The sequence below is a fragment of the Saccopteryx leptura genome, chromosome 1 (assembly GCF_036850995.1).
Source record: "Saccopteryx leptura isolate mSacLep1 chromosome 1, mSacLep1_pri_phased_curated, whole genome shotgun sequence".
NCBI classification, from domain to species: Eukaryota; Metazoa; Chordata; class Mammalia; order Chiroptera; family Emballonuridae; genus Saccopteryx; species Saccopteryx leptura.
In genome coordinates this window covers 39,654,175-39,674,689 of record NC_089503.1, presented here as the reverse complement: position 1 = coordinate 39,674,689, position 20,515 = coordinate 39,654,175, and the positions used below count along the sequence as shown (strand labels likewise).

The 20,515-nt window shown below is 48.5% G+C and overlaps 1 protein-coding gene across 1 annotated transcript in view; it reads left to right on the top strand.

The window, feature by feature from the left end:
- The window catches only part of SLC6A5 (solute carrier family 6 member 5), a 48,981-nt gene extending 30,479 nt beyond the window's left edge, over positions 1-18,502 (top strand). Inside the window, exons 10-15 of the mRNA XM_066360552.1 lie at positions 7,919-8,031; positions 8,786-8,917; positions 9,791-9,890; positions 12,053-12,153; positions 15,905-16,072; positions 18,347-18,502. Of these exons, the coding sequence (XP_066216649.1) occupies positions 7,919-8,031; positions 8,786-8,917; positions 9,791-9,890; positions 12,053-12,153; positions 15,905-16,072; positions 18,347-18,502 (770 nt within the window). The remainder of the gene's footprint in view (positions 1-7,918; positions 8,032-8,785; positions 8,918-9,790; positions 9,891-12,052; positions 12,154-15,904; positions 16,073-18,346) is intronic.
- The last annotated feature ends 2,013 nt before the right edge of the window (positions 18,503-20,515 follow it).

Genomic DNA, 20,515 nt, shown 5'->3' with positions numbered 1-20,515 from the left:
GACTTCTACGGTACAGAGGAGGTTCTGTTGAATATAGGGCAGGGATTTGGGGCCAGGCAGCAGTAAATGCCAACCCTCCGCCCTCCTAACTGGGCAAGTTTGGTGTCGAGGCATGAGGTATGGTTCTGATGACCCGGCATTAGGAACTATGGTTCGGTCGTTAGACAAAAACAGGTTCTCTTTAATACCTAATAACACTCTATCTTGCTTTTGCCTCCCCTCTTTTTTTAAAATTTATTTTTATTTTTTATTAAGAAATTAAATTTAATGGGATGACTGATCAATAAGAGTACACGTGTTTCAGGTAAACATCTCTATAGCATTTGAACTGTTGATTGTGTTGTGTGCCCATCACCCAAGGTCAAACCATTTTCCATCACCATGTTTTTGTCCCTCTTTACTCCCCTTCCCCCACTCCTCCCCCTGGTAACACTTCACTTTTATCTATGTCCATGAGTCTCAGTTTTATGTCCTGCCTATGTGTGAAATCATACAGTTCTTAGCTTTTTCTAATTTACTGATTGCACTCAGTATAACATTCTCAAGGTTTGTCCATGTTGCCTTAAATGGTAATATGTCATCATTTCTTATGGCTGAGTAGTATTCCATTGTATACATGCACTGCATCTTTATCCAGTCCTCTGTCGAGGGACACTTTGGTTATTTCCGTGTCTTGGCCACTGTGAACAATGCTGCAGTGAACATGGGGGCTGCATGTGTCTCTGTGTACCAATGTTTTTGAGTTCTTTGGGTAGATACGCGGTACAGGAATTGCTGGGTCATATGGTAGTTCTATTCGTAATTTTTGAAGAACCACAATACTTTTTTTCCATAATGGTTGTACCAGTTTACATTTCAACCGAGAGTGAATGAGGGCTCCTTTTCCCCCACAGTCTCTCCAACACTTGTTATTACCTGTCCTGTTGATAACAGCCAATCTAACAGGTATAAGGTCGTATCTCATTGTAGTTTTGATTTACATGTCTCTAATAGCTAGTGAAGATAAGCATCTTTTCATATATCTGTTGACCTTTTGTATATCTTCTTGGAAGAATTGTTTGTTTAGGTTGTCTCCACATTTATTTTTAAGTGAGAGGAGGGGAGATAGTGAGATAGACTCCACATGTGCCCCCAAATGGGATCCAACTGGCAACCTTTGTCTGGGGCTGATGGCTCAAATCAACCAAGCTAATTTTAGTGCCTAAGGCCGATGCTCAGACGAATGGAGCTATCAGCACCCAGGGTGAAGCTCACACCAGTTGAGCCACTGGCTGTGGGAGGTGAAAAGGGAGAGAAGTAGAAGAGGGAGGGGGAGAGAAGCAGATGGTTGCCTCTTTTGTATGCCCTGATCAGGAGTCGAACCCAGGATGTCCATATCCCAGGCCAATGTTCTAATACACTGAGCAACCAGCCAGAACCCTCTCCCCATTTTTTTTTTCTTTACAAGGACAGAAAGAGAGAGTCAGAGAGAGGGATAGAGAGGGACAGACAGACAGGAACAGAGAGAGATGAGAAGCATCAATCATCAGTTTCTCGTTGCGACACCTTAGTTGTTCATTGATTGCTTTCTCATATGTGCCTTGACCACGGGCCTTCAGCAGACCGAGTGACCCCTTGCTCGAACCAGCAACCTTGGGTCCAAGCTGGTGAGCTTTTTGCTCAAACCAGATGAGCCCGCACTCAAGCTGGCGACCTCGGGGTCTCGAACCTGGTTCCTCTGCATCCCAGTCCGACGCTCTATCCACTGTGCCACCACCTGGTCAGGCGCTCTCCCCATTTTTTAATTGGATCGTTTGCTTGTTTGTTGTTGAACTTTGTGAGTTCTTTATATAATTTGGATATGAACCCCTTATCAGAGCTGTTGTTTGTGAATATCATCTCCCGTTTGGTTGGCTGCCATTTTTTTCCTATTTTTTTTTCTTCCTTTTCCAAGTGAGAAGAGGTGAGACAGAGAGACAGGCTCCTGCATCTACCTGGCAACTCTCATCTGGGGCCAATGCTCTGCCCTTCTGGGGGCATGCTTGCAAGCAAGCTATTTTTAGCAACTGAGGTTAGAGGCTCCACAGAGCTGTCCTCAGTGTCTGGGGCCAATGCACTCGAACCATTCAAGCCATGACTGCAGGAGGAGAAAAGCGGGGGGGGGGGGGGGGGGAGGGGTAGAAAAGCAGATGGTCACCTTTCCTGTGTGCCCTGACTGTGAATCAAACCCGGGACATCTATACACTGGGCCAATGCTCTACCACTGAGACAACTGACCTGAGCCATTGGCTGCTTTTTTGTTTTGTTGTTGGTTTCTGTTGCTGTGTAGAAACTTTTAGTTTGCTATAGTCCCATTTATTTTTGTTGCCTTTGCTTCCCTTGCCTTTAGGGTTAAATTCATAAAAGGTTCTCTATGGCCAAAGTCCATAAACTTAGTACCTATGTTTTATTCTATGTAATTTATTGTTTCAGATCTTATATTTAGGTCTTTGATCCATTTTGAATTAATTTTTGTGCATGGGGACAAGGATAGTCAAGTTCTATTCTTTTGCATGTGGCTTTTGAATTTCCCCAGCACCACTTATTAAAGAGGCTTTCTCCATTTTGTATTTTTGGCTCTTTTCTCATAGATTTTTTGTCCATATATATGTGGTTTTATTTCTGGGCTCTTGATTCTGTTCCATTGGTCTGTATGTCTGTTTTTGTTTGTTTGTTTGTTTTTTGGATTTTTTTTTGCCAATACAATGCTGTTTTGATTATCGTGGCTCTATAGTATAATTTGAAGTCAGGTAGTGTGATACCCCTGGCTCTATTTTTTTCTCCTCAGTATTGCTTTGGCTATTCGGGGCCTTTTATGGTTCTGAACAAACCTGATGTTTTTTTGTTCTATTTCTTTAAAATTGACATTGAGGCCTGACCAGGTGGTGGCATAGTGGATAGAGCATCAGCCTGGGGTGCAGAGGACCCATATTCAAAACCCCAAGGTTGCTTCTTGAGCACGGGCTCATCCGGCTTGAGCAGGGGTCTCCAAACTTGTTACACAGGGGGCCAGTTCACTGTCCCTCAGACCATTGGAGGGCTGCCAAATACAGTGGTCCTCTCACTGATCACCAATGAAAGAGGTGCCCCTTCCAGAAGTGCAGTGAGGGCTGGATAAATGGCCTCAGGGGGCCGTAGTTTGGGGACGCCTGGTTGAGCATGGGGCCCTGGTTTGAGTGTGGGATCATAGACATGACCCCATGGTCACTGGCTTGAGCCCAAAGTTGCTGGCTTGAGCAAGGAGTCACTGGCTCAGCTGGAGGTCCCTGGTAAAGGCATGTATGAGAAAGCAATCAATGAACAAATAAGGTGCTGCAATGAAGAATCGATGCTTTTCATCTCTCTCCCTTCCTATCTGTCTCTATCTATCCCTCCCTCTGTCTCTCTGTTTCTGTCTCTCTCGCTAAAAAATGACAGTGGGATTTTAATGAGGATTTTATTAAATTTATATGTTGCTTTGGGTAATATGCTCATTTTAACTATGTTGATTCTTCCAGTCCATGAACGTGGAATATTTTTCCATTTCATTTTGTCTTTTTCAATTTCTTTTAATAATTCTTTGTAGTTTTCAGTATATAGGTTCTTCACATCCTTTGTTAAGTTTATTCCTAGGTATTTTTTGTTATTGTTGCAATTGTAAAAGGAATTGTTTTTTTCAATTCATTTTCTGAAGTTATACTGTTGGCATATAAGAAAGCAATAGACTTTTGTATATTGATTTTGTATCCTGTGACTTTACTGTATTTGTTTATTGTTTCTAATAGTTTTTTGGTATAGTCTTTGGGGTTTTCTATATACAGAATCATGTCATCTTCAAAATGTGATACTTTTACTTCTTCTTTCCCAATATGGATGCCTTTTATTTCTTCTCTTGCCTGATGCTCTGGCTAAAACTTCCGGAACTATATTAAAGTGGAGAGTGGGCAGCCTTGCCTTATTCCTGATTTTAGAGGAAAAGCCTTCATTTTTCACCATTTAGTATGATATTAGCTGATGTTTTGTCACATATGGCCTTTATTATGTTGAGGTACTTTCCTTCTATACCCATTTTATTGAGTGTTTTAAACATAAATGGATGATGTATCTTATCAAATGCCTTTTCTGCATCTATTGATAGGATCATATGTTTTTTTGTTTTGTGGATGTGGTGTATTATGTTGATCAATTTACATGTGTTGAGTCATCTTTGTGCTCCTGGAATGAGTCCCACTTATCGTGATGTATCATTTTTTTCGTGTGTTATTGTATTTGATTTGCTATAATTTTGTTTAGAATTTCTGCATCTGCAGTCATTAGAGATATTGGTCTGTAGTTTTCTTTTTTTGTGTTGTCCGTGTCAGGTTTTGGTATCAGGGTTATGCTGGCCTCATAAAATGTGTTAGAGTATTGCTTCTTCTGTTTTTTGGAAGACTTTGAGAGGATACGTACCAAATGTTCTTTGAATATTTGGAAGCATTCACTGGTGTAGCTGTCTGGTCCTGGCTTTTTGTTTTGGGAGAAGTTTTTGATAGTTGTTTCTATTTCCTCCCTGCTTATAGGTCTGTTTAGGTTTTCCACTTCTTCGTGGCTCAGGCTAGGAAGATTGTATAGTTCTAGGAACTTACCAGTTCTCAGCTCCCTTTTAAGGGAGGCATTTTGTCATAGTCACTACCCCAAATATCAGCCATACCACAGTTTGGGGGGCTTAGGGTGGGATTGGTAATGAGACCAAGCTGTCCTCTCTTTACAATGAGCGCAGGAAAGGGGACATGGCCTTTTCTAGCATCTGCTCCAGAAAAGCAGCTTCCCGGACAGCCAATCTTTTATCAGCATCCCCATGGCTACCTGAGGAGCGGTGACTCATGGTCAGAATTCGACCTCAAGCCCCACCAAGACGCTCACTCCACAGCGGAAGCCTGGGTGAGACCAGAGTAAATGGACACACATGTGCATATTGTATTTTGAGTTGCCAAGTCCAGTGGTAACTGTCCCGTGACCTGACTACCAGGAAGCCCTGCCTCGGTTCCCTTGCCCCCTAATCCTTTAGAGACTTTGCTAATCAGAGTGAACACTCTCCAACAGGCCTGACCATCCGACCATCTGTCTATCACTCGGATGCCAACCCTTCTGCCCAAAGGCACAAGGGTTCAGGTGTATCTTCTAAGAACTCATCCGTTTGTAATAGGTTTCACAGCAGAGTGACCACTCCCTGTGTGCTGCGGCTTTCGACATATTGTGTTGACCTGCGCCCCTGGCTGTGTGTTCAGTGACTCTCTACAGTGGTCGGCAAACTGCGGCTCGCGAGCCACATGCGGCTCTTTGGCCCCTTGAGCGTGGCTCTTCCACAAAATACCACCTGTGGGCGCTACCTCGATAAGGAATGTACCTGCCTATATAGTTTAAGTTTAAAAAATTTGGCTCTCAAAAGAAATTTCAATCGTTGTCCTGTTGATATTTGGCTCTGTTGACTCAGGAGTTTGCCGACCACTGCTCTAGGGTAAAGATTGCTGTCACTATAGGCCTCTGGGGGTCTGCCCACATTGCTGGCATGCAGAGTCCCTTTGATCCCCTCTCACAGGAAGAGTACATGCTTACCACGTTCTCACTGTCTCCAGGCATTGCTCTGACCCCTTTATTTGTTTCAACACCTTTAGTGTTCACAGAAACTGGATGAGGGTAGGTACTAGTACCTCCATGGTACGGAGAAGGAAACTGAGGTTTGTGCAGAGAGAACAAGTCTCACCTAAGGTCGCACAGCTGGTAAGAGGCAGCGCCCGTATTCCAGTCCACGGCGGGGGATGGAGCCTGCACCCCACCGCTGGGCCGTGCTGCCCCCCAGTGGGAGTGGAGAGATGGCGCTGGGCCTCTGTCCGAAGGAGGGACCTCTGTTCAGAGGAGGGGGCCTCTGCCTGACAGAGGGACCTCATCTGGGGGACAGCTCCTCTGTGGCTCAGACACCCCATCTTGTGAGAAGAAATATCTGAACGCTACACAATAATATAAAGAGCCCGCTCCCCAGCCATCTTGGACGAACAGAGTTTGCTGACAAGGCTGCCTTCCCCTGTGGCTCAGACACCCCATCTTGTGAGAAGAAATATCTGAATGCTACACAATAATATAAAGAGCCCGCTCCTCAGCCATCTCGGACGAACAGAGTTTGCTGACAAGGCTGCCTTCCCCTGTGTACTGAGGGGAGGCTGCTGAGATGGAAGCAGGCCATGCATTTTGAGGTCATTTTCACCCTGGAAGAGCAGTAGAGCCCAAAGGGCTGAATCCTGTTAAAGCAATCAGCCGAAGTCCTCCGGTGGTGGCCATTTCAGGACCTCTTGTCCACTTTATGGGCCTGACAGCCGGCAGAGCACTGGCCGCCTTCCTCACTGTTCTGCATTTGAGACCCATTTCGAATGGTAGTTTAATATAGACTTTTCCTTTATGGTTCACGTAGGGAGCCCACTGGGCTCTACTGTGTGTTCAACAAATGCGTGCAGTGGGGAAGGGGTATCCAAGGCGTATGAGGCTCTATACTTTACCCCAAGGCCCTTGGCAACGTCAGGAACAAGCAGCCTGATAAATTCTAGTTTAAAAAGTGCCCTAATGCTTGAGCTGTAAAACGTCCAGGTGCTATGATGTCTGGTTTCTTGATGTGTGGGCCGTGTATTACCCCAGCATTCATTTGTCCCTGCCCATTACCATTCAGTTTTCTACGGACAAGCACATTCACAACTGCTGATCCTTAGCCACTTTGGGATACAGCGGTCTTCCAGTGAGGACGTGAGGCAGACAGGAACGGCAGGCAGGCTTTATGATGGCAGAGAAAACTGCAGCTCAGACCTCCTCCACCAAAACCATACTCAGGCTGAATCAGGACTGCTAACTTCCGAGTTCATTGCTCACTCACAGTAGAAGCTAATATTCTGTGAGTGCTGGTAATGAGTAAGTCATTGGTCTCAGTGCTTTGCCTGCATTTTCTCATCTGATCCTCATAACCACCTGGTGGGGTGCTTTTGTTATCCCCATTGTACAGATGGGCAAAATTGAGGCTCACAGGAATTAGATTACTTGTCTAGGGTGGCACAGCTGGTAAGTCATGGAGTGTGAATTTGGACCCAGATCTGTCTGACCATTAGAACCCAAACTTCCTTAACCCTTACACTGTGCTCCACCATCCCCTCTCCCCCAGCTAATTCCCATTCTGACATAGCCCCATCTTTACCAAGCCTCTGTAGGGCAAGATCCAAGAAGTGTTTTTGATGGATTTCTGTTCTATGTACACGGCTTCTCCTGGAGGTATGAGTAGGAGGAAGGGTAGTTAAAGAGGTAAATGATGTCGTTCTGGGCATAGTCTCACCTATAGAGCAGGGTTCTCACTCAGCCTTGGCACTACTGACGTTTGGGTCAGATAATTCTTTCTGGTGGGGACTGTCCCATGAAATGAAGGGTGCTGAGGAGCATCCCTGGTCCAGGCTCACGAGGTGCCAGTAATCCTCCCCTGCCTTCCCAGTTGTGAACATTAAAAATGTCTCCAGACATTGCCAAGTGTCCTCCGAGGGGCAGAACCACCCCTTGCCGAGTATCACTATTCTAGAGGATAATTAGTATATTCTTCCCCAACTCATTGGTGCAAAGATGGGGTGTTTGTGTTATTTTCATGGGATGCAGCCTGGCCTGGGCACTGTTTTTGAGCCTCTCCTCTGCATTCTGCAAGATCTGGACCTAATTTCTTGGTCCTTCCCTTCAGGGAGCTAGAGGTCCAAATGGGGAAATGGGTAGAAATGAGCAAAAACACAGAACAAACAACCAACCAGTGGGAGCGGCATATACTAAGTAACAATTCAGGATCTCTGTAGACTTCCTGAGGGCTTCCAGGAGGAGGGGGCCTGGAGCTAGGCCTGTCTTCAATCATTTGTCTTGTTCTTTCCAGGGCCGGGCATCGCATTTGTGGTTTACCCGGAAGCCTTAACCAGGCTGCCCCTCTCTCCATTCTGGGCCATCATCTTTTTCCTGATGCTCCTCACTCTTGGACTTGACACTATGGTGAGCCCCTACCCATTCCATCCCTGGCCCAGGCTTCTTCTGAAGACCCCCTTCTCCCGGGTGCTACATCCAGCCTGCAGTGGGGGCTGGGCTTTAGCGGCACCTGCGTTTTCCCCTTGAGCAGTGTAGAGATGTGAGGTACCTGCTCAGGGCTCAGGAGGACCTTGTATTTGTGGGTGACTCAGGTGATGGTGCCAAGGAGGGGTCCTCTCTTCCTTTATTCCTTGCTCCTCTTCCTGTGCAAGTTCTAGCCCATGAATTTCCCGCTTTGGTGTCATTTTTGGCAAAGCAAATTCGGTGGGGCTGGATAAGGGAGAATACGATGGAGGCAGTTTCCGGGAAATTGCTGAGAGGCTTAGACCAGGACAGATCATGCTGACAGGAGCGTAGGGGTTAGTACTCCGGTGCAGAGACGGTGTTTCCGCAAGCAGAAGACCGAAGGCAGGTAAACTGGGGGAGAGGAATTTCCATCTGATGAACACAAAGTGAAGCTTCAGGTATCCTGACGGGGAGGATGAGTGCAGGCTCTAGGGGGCTGGCGACACAGTTTCTAAGACTCAGATCCAGCTTGGAGTCCCCTCCCTGGCCTTGTGGGCTGGACCTCAGCATGAGCTCATAGTCCCATCAAGGGAGTGCCATCCTGAAGACCAAGCTTCCTACCGATACGGCTTTCCCTGGTGGGAAACAGAGGGCTTCTGGGAGCCTCCCGGTGGTGTGGTCTGTCTCAGACGCCCTCTCCCTGGCACCATTCCAGTTTGCCACCATTGAGACCATAGTGACCTCCATCTCAGACGAGTTTCCCAAGTACCTGCGCACACACAAGCCGGTCTTTACTCTGGGGTGCTGCGTTTGTTTCTTCATCATGGGCTTTCCAATGATCACTCAGGTAAGTTGGGTTGGGGTAGAGGGGGACCCGATGGCTACCTACCCTTCCACCCCTCGCTCTCAGACCTCCTCACAACAGCCAAGTCACCGCCACTTCCGTGTGCATGGCACCAGTCCATTAGGGACTCTGACCACAGAGGGAAATATGTCACCTTGGCTACTAGTGGTACTTCCAGTGTCTTCGTAATTGAGATGTTGCCTTCCTGAGCCAACGAGGCAGGTGTGTCCTACTTTCAGAGAACACGAAAATCCAAACGTAATGACCAGAGAAATTTCCAGTTGCTTGTTCATTATAAACAAGAGCCTATCACCGTTTGAGTTCCTTTGAGTCCTGAGTGTCTTGGTAAATCGAGTGTTAGCTCACTCGGTATACGGACTGCTTTTGCTCTCTGCGTGACCTTGAGCAAGTCGCCCTTTGGGCTTCGGTTTCTTCATCTGTAAAATGAGCTGGTCCTTCAGCCTCACTGGTTGTAGAGGGACTCACAGAGTGAAGTAAAGACGCAGGGTGATGCATAGGGAAGACCCAGAAACACCTCGAGGCCATAGGAAGGTCAATCAAATGCAACAGGGGTACAAATGATCACCTATTGCTTAAGGCTAAAAGCAAAGCAATCTGGCTGCTCTCACACATCTTTAGATGCTGGTCTTTGCCTTTTAAGAGTAAGATGTTAGGTCATTTTCTGTGCTCCTCCTGTTGATTGGCTCAGAGTCTCGTGAGGGACTGCTTGCTAACGCGGCAAGCCCCCAGCTGCATACTGGGTCGGCTGTGAGGAGGGCAGACCCTTTGACTCCTGTCCGCACCTGACTCTCCTCTCCTGTCAGAGGGAGAGCCCAGAGCCAGGCCCGTTGGTCTCGATTGTTTCTCGTCCCCTAGGGTGGGATCTACATGTTCCAGCTTGTGGACACATACGCCGCCTCCTACGCCCTCGTCATCATCGCCATTTTTGAGCTCGTGGGGATCTCCTACGTGTACGGTAAGGGACCGGCCGTGCCTGCCACCGCGGTAGGGCCTGGTGTCAGTAAGCGGATTTCCTGTATTTAGTAAGACAATGAAAGGGCCGAGTTCCTGCCACTGAGAAAACATCAGAGAGCGGCGCCTTTATTTCCCAGCTTGCCTCAGGACCACTGCGATGCCGACGTAACAGAGAAACAGCGTTGACTTCCATCCCAGAGGGTCTCATGTCCAGAGGCCACCCACTGCAGGTGTTGATAACACGAAAGGACAGACACAAACTACCAGCCAAGGACGGTCAGGCCTGCTGCTCATAGCATGTACTTCCTACCTGTGGACACAGGAAGGGGCCCAGAACCTCCTCGCCGCATGGATGGACCTCCCCAGACAGGCCCTAGGAGCTCATGGGGGCCTCAGTAAACCAGAGAGGACCCGGAAAGAGGAGTGCTGTCCCTGAGACCGCACAGTGAGGAGAGGCACAGCAGTGTTCAACTCGGATCCTCACTGCTGGTCCAGCGCTCTCTGCACTGCACGGTGTTTGTGGCTGACCCCCTCAGGTCTCCCTACAGCAGAGCGGGGACTCACTGCAACATGAGGACTTTCAGAGTGAGCGGGAGAAGCTGCCGGCCGTGACTCCTCGACACTGTTCTCAGCACAGACCGCGAGGCGTGGTGACTTTCCGGGTCTAGCTTGGCATGGAGTAGAAGTAAATGCCAGGCGCTGAGGGGCTACAGATGGTCTCGGGGTCCGTTTTCTGTTGCTGGTGGCTCCATGGGACTCCTCACCATAAAACAAGGGACTGAGGTGAACTGTTCGGGTCCTCAAAGGAACACCACGTCGCTGCTTTCTACTCCAGCAAGAGGCTGTCTTCTCACCTCACAGCATCCTCCCCACTTTCACAGCACAGAGCATGCATCGAGGAAACAGGACCAGGAGGAGAAGTCTGGGCTGGGGGGAGGGGTCCTGGCCAGGTGAGGGCAGCTAGGCCAGGTGGCACACCGGGCGATGGCACAGGGGCAGAGATGACAAGTGAGGCTGGAAGAGGCGCCCCCGGGACTGAAGCCTCCACTCCCCCGGAGTCTAAGGACCTGTAACTACAAGGGGGCCGAGTGAGCCCGGGAGCAAGAGGAGCAAGTGGCCAACGCCTCAGGGAAGAAGGCCCGAGGACGTGCAGGGGGTTATTCTCCACGGGAGAAGGCAAGGGGAAGTGGGATGCCTCTGCCCCCTTCACCTGCCAGCACCCACAGTCCGCATGGGTGGCCCCTGAGGGAAGGAGGGGATGAGAGGCATTAAGCTGACAGGCGGCTGGTCCACCTGTCAGAGATGCTGACTGTGAAGGCTCTTCCTAGTCACTCAGGTCCCCTCTGCTCAGCGAACCCACACTTCCGAGAAAGCTACATTTCTGATGAGTTCAGGGAACAATGCAAGAAATTGCATGATTTGAAAACATTTCTCAACCTTTTTCTTTCAAGGAGTGGTTTAGAAACTGTCCTAAACCAAACGTGCAAGGGGAGGGTGGTTCTGTGTGGCCGTGAGAGCAAATGTCTCCTCTGCGTGTTACTGAGGTTAAGTCGATCAGTGACCAAGAAGACAGCGATCCTTTGAGTGCCAGCAAAAGGGGTGTAGCCACTTGGAGATCACACTGGTTTTGGCCTGACATTATCATCTCACACACACACAGAGCAAAGAGACACTGACTCACGGAGGATGTCCTTGGCCGGGTGGGGGATAGAGAAACCAATGGACAGTGACTCAGTGTGGGTCCCAAGGCTTTCATAATACACTGTGCTTATTGACCACAATCTTAATTGGTTTTGCCAGAGTCGTTGCTCAGCACATAAGGCCACCTCCAAAAACCGCCACGCAGTGAATAAGCCAGGCTTTGGCAGTGCTGAGAAACCCGGGCTGGCACTGAGCTTTTTAGATGGCACCATGGGATGATATTTTTGAACTTCATGTGGAGAGGATTTAATATCTCTTTAACTGTCTAATTTTTTCCTAATCTTCCTGGCAGCGAGTCATTTGTCTGATAGTGTCCTGCACAGTAGGGGTCATGTTGACAGCAGGCTGGGCCACCCCAGCCAGGGCACTGAGGGAAGGAAGGGCTCAGGGCCGCCCCCGCAATGCCCCCGCAGCGCCCCCACCCCCGCACCTCACGCTTGATCTCCCCTTGTCTGTTCGCAGGCTTGCAGAGGTTCTGTGAAGACATAGAGATGATGATTGGATTTCAGCCAAACATCTTCTGGAAAGTCTGCTGGGCCTTTGTAACTCCAACCATTTTAACCGTAAGGATGGCATGCTTTCTTGGGCAGGTAGCACCTGGCATCTGCATGTGGCACTTTATGTTGGAAGGGGGCTGGGCCTACATGTGAGCCTGGGAAGCTGAGAGGATGGCTGTTATTCTTGTCTCTCGGACGTGGGAAAGGGGTGAAGCAAGCGCATGAAGGTGCTCAGCCATTGGTGGCTGAGCGAGGATCATGCAGTGTGGAGCAGCCTTCACATCTCCCGTGACATCAGTCTGCCTCACGCACCGCTAGCAGATAACGATCACACTTCCTGCTGCTCACCGGGGGCCCCGGCTCTGTTCAGAGTGCTTTGTACATATCACCTGAGCTCGCCCCCTGCAGCAGCTCTGTGGGGTCGCCTTATAATCAAATCCATTTTACAGATGAGGAAACTGAGGCCCAGAGGTTCTGTGATTTGCCTGGGACGGTACAGCTCCTAATCAGCAACAGGCAGTCTGGACAGACACTCTACACCTAATCTAGCATAAGCTAGACTTTTACTGTTCATTTTTGTTGCTCTGAGAACTATTTTGTCATCCTCAAGTATGGTCATGACATTTTGAGATCATTTGACATTCATCTTCTTAAAGATCAGAGCCCTTCATGTATCAGTAAATCTGCATAGGGACTTACATGCACATGCTGTCACCTCTTTCACTGTGCCATAGGCTGCAGGCTTGGCCTCTATCCATTCTCCAAGCACAGTAATTGACGGAGACCTCGCCTTTCTCCAGCCTTCCTCCCTGGCCTGTGGTCCTGGGTGTCCTCCCTGCAAGGATGGAGGAAGCCAGATGTAGTTCCCCTTATCCCCAGCAGGTGGCAGTAGAAACCAGATTAAGATCCTGAATTTACTAGTCAGTACCCGGCTTCTCTAAAAGAAAGACAAGACAGGATGGAAGTAAAAGTGTAAAGAAAATGTGTTTTCCTTCTTTCTTTTTAACTGCCGCAGAGTGAGTTTTATTCAAAACACCTCAACTTCTTTCTGAAAAGACAAGTTTACACAGAAAAGCCGTGCAGCACTGATCTCCCTCTGCAGGGACACAGGCTTGGTTCTGAGGCCCACACCTCACATTTCAGAGGCTGTGGCTTGTCTGAAAAGTCCCATCAGATTTGGGGCACAGAGAGTGGAAAAAAGTAAGATATACATCCCTGTCTCTTGAATTCAGGACTGAAATGTATACGAAGAACTCAGATTTACCGAGCTGGTGGGAAGAAAACTGGCGTTCTCCGTCTCTGCTGAGCTTGGCTTTGTTCCGTCACTACTGCATGTGACTGACTGTTGGGTGAAGTCAAAGTTAGAGTCTGTTCTAGAGTCTGTGTACCCTTCCCTCTGGTCCTGGAAGAGACTGAGCTTCAGAGAATGGATTATAGTCGGTATAAACATCGCATGATAACAGTCAGCACTGCCGCTGGCGGAGGTCTGGTAGGAGGCAGGCGCTTTATAGGACCATTGTCTCTGAGGCTCCCAGGCCCTCTGCTCACCGGGTGGTTCTTTCCCTTTCCCTTTTGCAGTTCCCTGCACTGAGGCTCAGAGAGGCCGAGGTGCTTGTCCAGGACCACCCAGCCTGCAGGCGGCAGAGCGGAGGGTGGAACTCAGGCTGTCTAAGCCGCACTCTATCAGATGTCTAAAAACCCAGGGCTTTTTACTTTTTATTTTTTGAGTCCCTCAGTGATGCGGTGTTTTACTTGATCCCCATTATAAAATTCCCATGACAGGCCTGTGGAGAGGTCCCAGGAAATATCCCGAGCCAGTTCCCTTTTTGTGCTTGGGAGCTAGGGACAAGCAGAAACGGCCAACTCCGTCACCATCGTGAACCAATGAGTCTCTCTCCTGGCCTTCTTGGCTGCCATCAGCAAAAGGTCCGGGTGGGCCTGACTCAGTGGCTAACTGGTCCTCTCTCGTGGACAGGCCTACCCGAGGGCCGGGCGTCATCAACACCGACTTGGCTCACGGGCATCTATCGTGAGAACAGTTTGCACAGATTAAGTTAGATGGTGTATTTGTCCAACTGAAAATGGGCATTAAAGGACCAAGCTGAACCCTTTTTTTTTTGCCATCTGCCCTGCTATAAAATGGATATTTGTAGTGTGCTGGAACAACCCCAGATGATGGGCTTAAATGACTTTGAAACCCCCTGAAATAAAATGGATCATTTTTATATGTGCCTTCATGGTTTTATAGGGCTATAAATACATTCCATGCAATTATTGTATATAGATGTAGTCAGATCACGTTACTGAATTATGCACACACATAAGCAGATGTATTGCTATTTATGTACTGAACGAAATGGAGCAACTTACCATAAATACATGAGGCCATGCTTCTGATAGACTGGTTAATAAAGCTAATAACTTGAGGGGCAAATGTTTAAGTAGGGGCCTAGAGTAAGGCACCTCTTTCCATAAGAGCAGTTTTTTTCAACAGTCGTCTTCAGGCTTGTGTTGCTTCGAATTGATGTATTGCGTCATTATTGCACTGACACACTCCCTCGCCCCACAGTCTGGGCTTGGCGGCGATAATACAGATGCCTTCCCTTTGTATGGCGCTTCACACTTCCCCCAAACACTTCCATATTATTATCTTTCCTGACGTAATTTGCTCCAGTCATTTTGGGGCAGATATTTTACTACTTAAAGAGAGAGCCAGAAAGGTGGGCGGAAGGAGGAACTCATGTCGTTCCTGTTAGGTACCTTCCAGGCCAATGCGCCGTAGGCAGGGCGACTCCGGGGAAGAACACGGTTTCTCAGGGCAGCGCCGCCAAGGCGTGGCCAGAGCGGAGGAACCTCCGTCCTGTCTCTGTTGGTGCCTCCCTTCTCGCGCACGTCTAGCCCCCCCCCCCCCTTCCTGTTTGGCCGCACGAACCACGTGGTCAGAGGGTCCTCGCCGCCTCTGCCAGCCAGCATGTGCAGGGGTGGGAGATGAGGGGCAGGAGGAAGTCATGACCTCTCTCTTAAGCTTGAGGGGGCACTCTGCAGTAAATGCCAGACTGTTGTTCCCAGAAAACTCCTGCGTGGTCCACAAGGTGTGAAATGGATCTGTTTGAGAGCAGAGACAGAGAGGTCCCTCAGTGAGTCAGTGGTGGAGCCACGATTAGCCTCTTGGTCTCCAGGCTCTCAGCCCACCATTCGGTGACGAGGCCCCTTCTCCTTGAGTGACTCTAAAGAGGGCTGTGCGTCTGTTGTATCGGGCCTACCACTCGTTATAGGACGCAGGTCCCAGCTCTGTCCCTGCGTGGGCACCGCTCCGGGTCTCACTGGGCCAGCTTTGTCGTCAGGCCGGTCCCCATTCAAGGAGAAGGAGTAGATTCAATTCACTTTTTAAAAATGAGGTAACGGATTTATTTCATGTAACAAAAGCTGATGATCCATCAGAGAGTACGACAACCCCTTGGAAGCACCCACCGCCCCCCTCCCAGCCCCGCCCTTCAGTCACCTGGCGTGCGTCCTCTACCCCGGTCCTCTCAGCCTGTCTGCCTGTGCACACCTGCAGGTGCGTCGCTCCGTTCCTGTGGGATGCCACACGCAGGGTCAGCAGCCGGGCGTGTGTGTTGGCGTCGCCTCTTTGAAATTCAGTTTCTTCCTTTGGCAAGTGGACGGCTCCTACTTCCCTTCCAGGGTCATTACGGGTGTAAAGGGAGATAAGAGACGTGAAGCATCAAACACACACAGAGCAGGGTTCAGTACAGGCTGTGGAGAGATGAAGGGACACTTCCCCAGCCTGACACGTGTGCTTCTCTTTTCTTCCTAGTTTATCCTGTGCTTCAGCTTTTACCAGTGGGAGCCCATGACCTACGGCTCTTACCGCTACCCTAACTGGTCCATGGTGCTTGGATGGCTAATGCTCGCCTGTTCCGTTATCTGGATCCCAGTTATGTTTGTGATAAAAATGTATCTGGCTCCTGGCAGGTTTATTGAGGTAAGTCTGTCGGCTCCTTTCCCCTGCCGTCCCCTCCCAAGGGAGGAGCTCTGAGAGCCCCTGTGCATTAAGAAACAAAAGATTTGGCAAACGTATTTCAGAGGGAGACTTGGTGATTAAGTGATTACAGTTGCCACCGTTTCTATTAAACCCATTTTTATTATGTATTATTCCCCTAATGGAGGCGCCGAGCCAATCCGCGGGCTGCTGTTATTATGCTATTCCTCAAGGCGGTGACAGCTCCGGGGAATGAGTGATGGAAGTGCCTCCTCTTTCCTGGAGTGTTCTCCTCCTCTCCCCTCACCCACGGGTTACATCCCAGGGTTTGGATCTTAACCACACATCAGATTCCGCCCTTCCTGATGTTCCTCTTTGTTCCAGGCTCCTCCCTCCACACATCCATTAGCATTACGTTCAAAATCACTACCCTTCTGATGTGCCTGTGTTAGGGATGGCCGAGGGGTCCCGGCTGATGAAAATGTCACCCTCCTGTAGAACGTAATGAAAGGTCCAGCGCATGGCTGGCAGAGATGAGACTTATCTTTCTTTGTTGGTTAATCCATTGCTGGACCTATTTTTTCAATTACAATGCAAAAAAAAAAAAAAATAAGAATAACCCCTACACGTTTACTCTAGAGTGGATGGGAAGGGGGGCTGACTGCCACTTGATGAGTCACTGCTCAAGTGTGGCCAGGCTTCTGTTATTTAGGACAAATCACTCGCTCGGATGTGTTAGGAGCGGATCAGCTCTGCCTCCCTCTGGAAGATCCCGAGGTCTGGCATTGTGGGCCAGAGCCGTGCTACTCAGGGTTTGGCCCAGGGACCAGCAGCATTGGCGCCACCTGGGAGCTCGTTGAAATGCAGACGATCAGACTGCAGCTTAACTCCACTGACCCAGAGCCTTGGGGAAGTGGGACCCTGGTGTCTGGAGTTTGACAAGCTCGCCCGGTGAGGCTAATGCACACTCACCTTTGAGGGGCATTGGATTAGACCCAGGTGCAGAAACAGCTGCTGACAGAGGGTAGGGCAGAACAGCTGTAGGGACTGTGCTTTGGGTCAGCCAGGTTGAGCAAAGACAGAGAAGTCTCTGGAATGTCCCACGGAGGCTCGGGAGGGAGAAGCCAGATGGGAAGGAAGCCGGTGAGTAAGTGTGTAGCCGGATGTCCACGTGCTGGGGGAAGCCTGTGTTTTCACTAAAGATGGAGATAGAGTTGGCAAAGGGGGATGCAGGAGTCTTCTTACTGAGGCAGCACGCTCTGGTTTTTGTCCCCAGGAAATTCTATTCATTGTCCCCTTGAGGTGAGTTCCTGTGGCTTCCTTGACCCCCAGGGAGCTTGCTTGTGTCCCAGATGAGCCTCCTCACCACTGACCGTGAAATCTCTTTCCCTCTGAAGGAAAGCTGGTGTAGCCTCTGCTACTTTTGTGTTAGGTTGAAATTCTCTAAACCGATGAGCTGGCTCTATAAATTTATTACGGCCGGTTTGGGACACATAGGTTGCAAACTGGTGATTAAGGGGAGATTAAACTAACAGCTATAAGAAGCAGCTTCACTTTAATAGTTAATAAACATATAATTGTTCCCTTTTATGTAGTGAGAAATATGTTTTCTTTCCTCTTTCAAAAATATGTTTCAGTCAAATTATGTTTTCCCTAAGAAGTTCAGCTGAAGGATTAGAGACCTCCCTGTGGTTTTGAGCTTGTCGGCAAGAACCCGACCCTGCTAACCAAGTCAGAAGCATATATTTTTCTCAACAGATAATTAAAATCTTTGCTCACTCTTGGCAATGTGTCTTTAGGGCTGGGATATTTTTTTTCCCGACCATTTATATACTTTTGGGAAATATGCTAAACAAAACCCAATTATTTTGGTGTAGCAACCCACTGTTGAAACTACAGAGCAAGAGTAATTGAGCGCACATGTCCTTTGCAAATTGTGCTTGGCAGTGGAGAGAGGAGCCTGCGGATTCTCTTCATTTGGAGGGAAAAAAATGTGTAATTAAAACGGGTCCTTTATCCTCTATTAATCTTGTGCAAGGCAAACCCTGAGCAACTGTACCATTGCTAACAGAGTAAATAATTTCAAGTGAGCCAAAGTCTCCTCTTCCTGGTTAAGTAATGGCTGATCTTCCTAACTGCTTCTGCTGGTGGGAGAGCTCTTGGCTCAAGGGGGCGTCAGGCTAACGGGGTTGCACACGGTTTGGGGGACGGAAGGGTGGGGCCTTGGGGAGGAAGGCGCACTACATCTGTGACCCTGTGTCTTTGGCTTCTTCGCAGAGGCTAAAGTTGGTGTGTTCACCGCAGCCGGACTGGGGCCCATTCTTAGCTCAGCACCGCGGCGAGCGTTACAAGAACATGATCGACCCCCTGGGAACCTCCTCTCTGGGACTCAAACTGCCAGTGAAGGATTTGGAACTGGGCACCCAGTGCTAGTCTGACGGCCTGGGATGGCCCAGACTCGATCCTGTTTCTTCTCTGCCTCCCCCACAATGTCTTCCCCAGCTTTCTTCCCAGTTTCCTTTTTTTTTTCTCCCCACATCTTGGTTCATATCTGTGCATGAGAGTGGTTACGTAGGACATAGTGTCGCATGCCGTAGTGAAGAGCTAGACGGACCACCCGAAGCTCTGTCTGCCCGTGTCCCTGGTGTCAGTTCCCAGTCGGGGGGTCCCCCGAGCACGCGCTTTCCCCCTCAGGAGCGGGATGCTTCCCAGTGAACTCGCACGGAGGTACGTGTGCTTGGGTCAACAGAAGGATGTCCACTGTGCGCTGTCATTGGTGGTGCCCGTTAGGCCTACACCGAGTGGCAGAATTACAGGACGGTTGGTTTGGACTCGTGGGGGTTGTGGAGCTGAGCTGAGCAGTCTACTAGTGCTTTCATTCAGAGACAGAACGATCAACCATCCAGACGGGCTGCCTTTGGAGGGCCAGCAGTGGTCAGGAAATGCTTCAGAGTAAGACAAGGCCTGTGCATTTGCCTATCACCCAGGTGGTTAAGTTCATGTTTCGGTTCACACTTGGGAACATTTCTTTCATGGGGACCAACGGTCTCAAGGGTGCCAGGGACTCAGGTACTTGGCACACAGCGAATCTCGGTGAAGAGTTGGCTCTTTTCTGTCTGTTGTCCTTTCTTTTTTACAGAACCATATTTGTGAGTTCTTTTAGTCATTTCCTTCACCTCTGCACAAGAAGCCATCATATAATTTGTGCCTAATTTTGTATGTTCCTAGTAGAGCTCCATTCTAGTTTTTACATGATATTTAGCACCATGGTTCAAGGTCATAGACCTGTGTTTCTTCTCTTCAAAATGTCTTTCTATAATCTGTAGACACCTTGCCTTTCAACCTCTGGGAAAACGCGACTTATCCTGGTTCTGTCTATATATTATGTATATATAAGACACAAACTCTTAAAACACAGATAACTTCACAGTTTCTACTCTTTTAACTTTTTCATTCACAGTCCATGCCAGTGGCGATCATAGAGACATCGAGGAAATAGAGAGTTGAATAGAAAATAACCATAATATTCCCTGTGCCGGTAGTTCATTCGGTATTTATAGAAATTTCTGACAAACACAGCTTAGGTAAGTAGTGAGTGAGCCAATTAAGACTCTAGCTTTTAAGACTACATTTAGCTAATTCAATCGAAAGAGTTTCCAATCCCCAGTACTCCCAACTGCACCCTAACGAGAGTGAGTCACGTGTCTGCAGAGATGGGCGAAGCCATGACCGTTTTTATCTTCCTGTATCCTGAACATGCATAGATGAAAATGTTCAACTCTGGCATGTGCTCATGCAGTGTGTACTCATAGTGGTGTTTTCTGTCCTTAGAAATATCTTGTGAATCACTGTAGAGATGATGAGCTTAGAATAGAGTAGTCCAGGTTTTTGTTTCCTTATGGTAATAATATCTAAGCTTAAAGTTGTTCCCTTTAGGGGGAGGCCATTTCAATCATTTTCTTATTTGTTTTCATATTACAGGGTTTCAGGCAAAGTTTTCAGTTCAGATCTTGTATATTGACATGACATTTTCATCCTGTTCAACAGCAACGAAATCCAACAACAGACCTTAATATAACATTTGTTAAAAAAAAAAAAAATGACTTCATTTGTTTTTTTAAGAAAAGAGTCTCAACTCATTTTACTAAGAGCTCCCTTTTCTAGGGCAAAGGTCATTGCCATTTGCCAACACCGATGTGACTTTCCAGTTTTCAAGAGCAGCCGTGGCAACTTTTAGAAAAGGGAACAAAGATGGGTTTCGCACATTAGGTTTTCACTTCATTTGTCTGCAGTGCATGTGTGTTCGTCCCCTTCCTTGATCTCTGTTTCCATCCAGCTCCCAAAGCTAGAGCTTCCCAGGACCTGTCTCAGAGACTAAACCCCGAGCTTCCCCTTGGCTTGGCATCAGGAAGCTGAGCTGTGGCCTCACCTGTCCCAGTGTTTCCC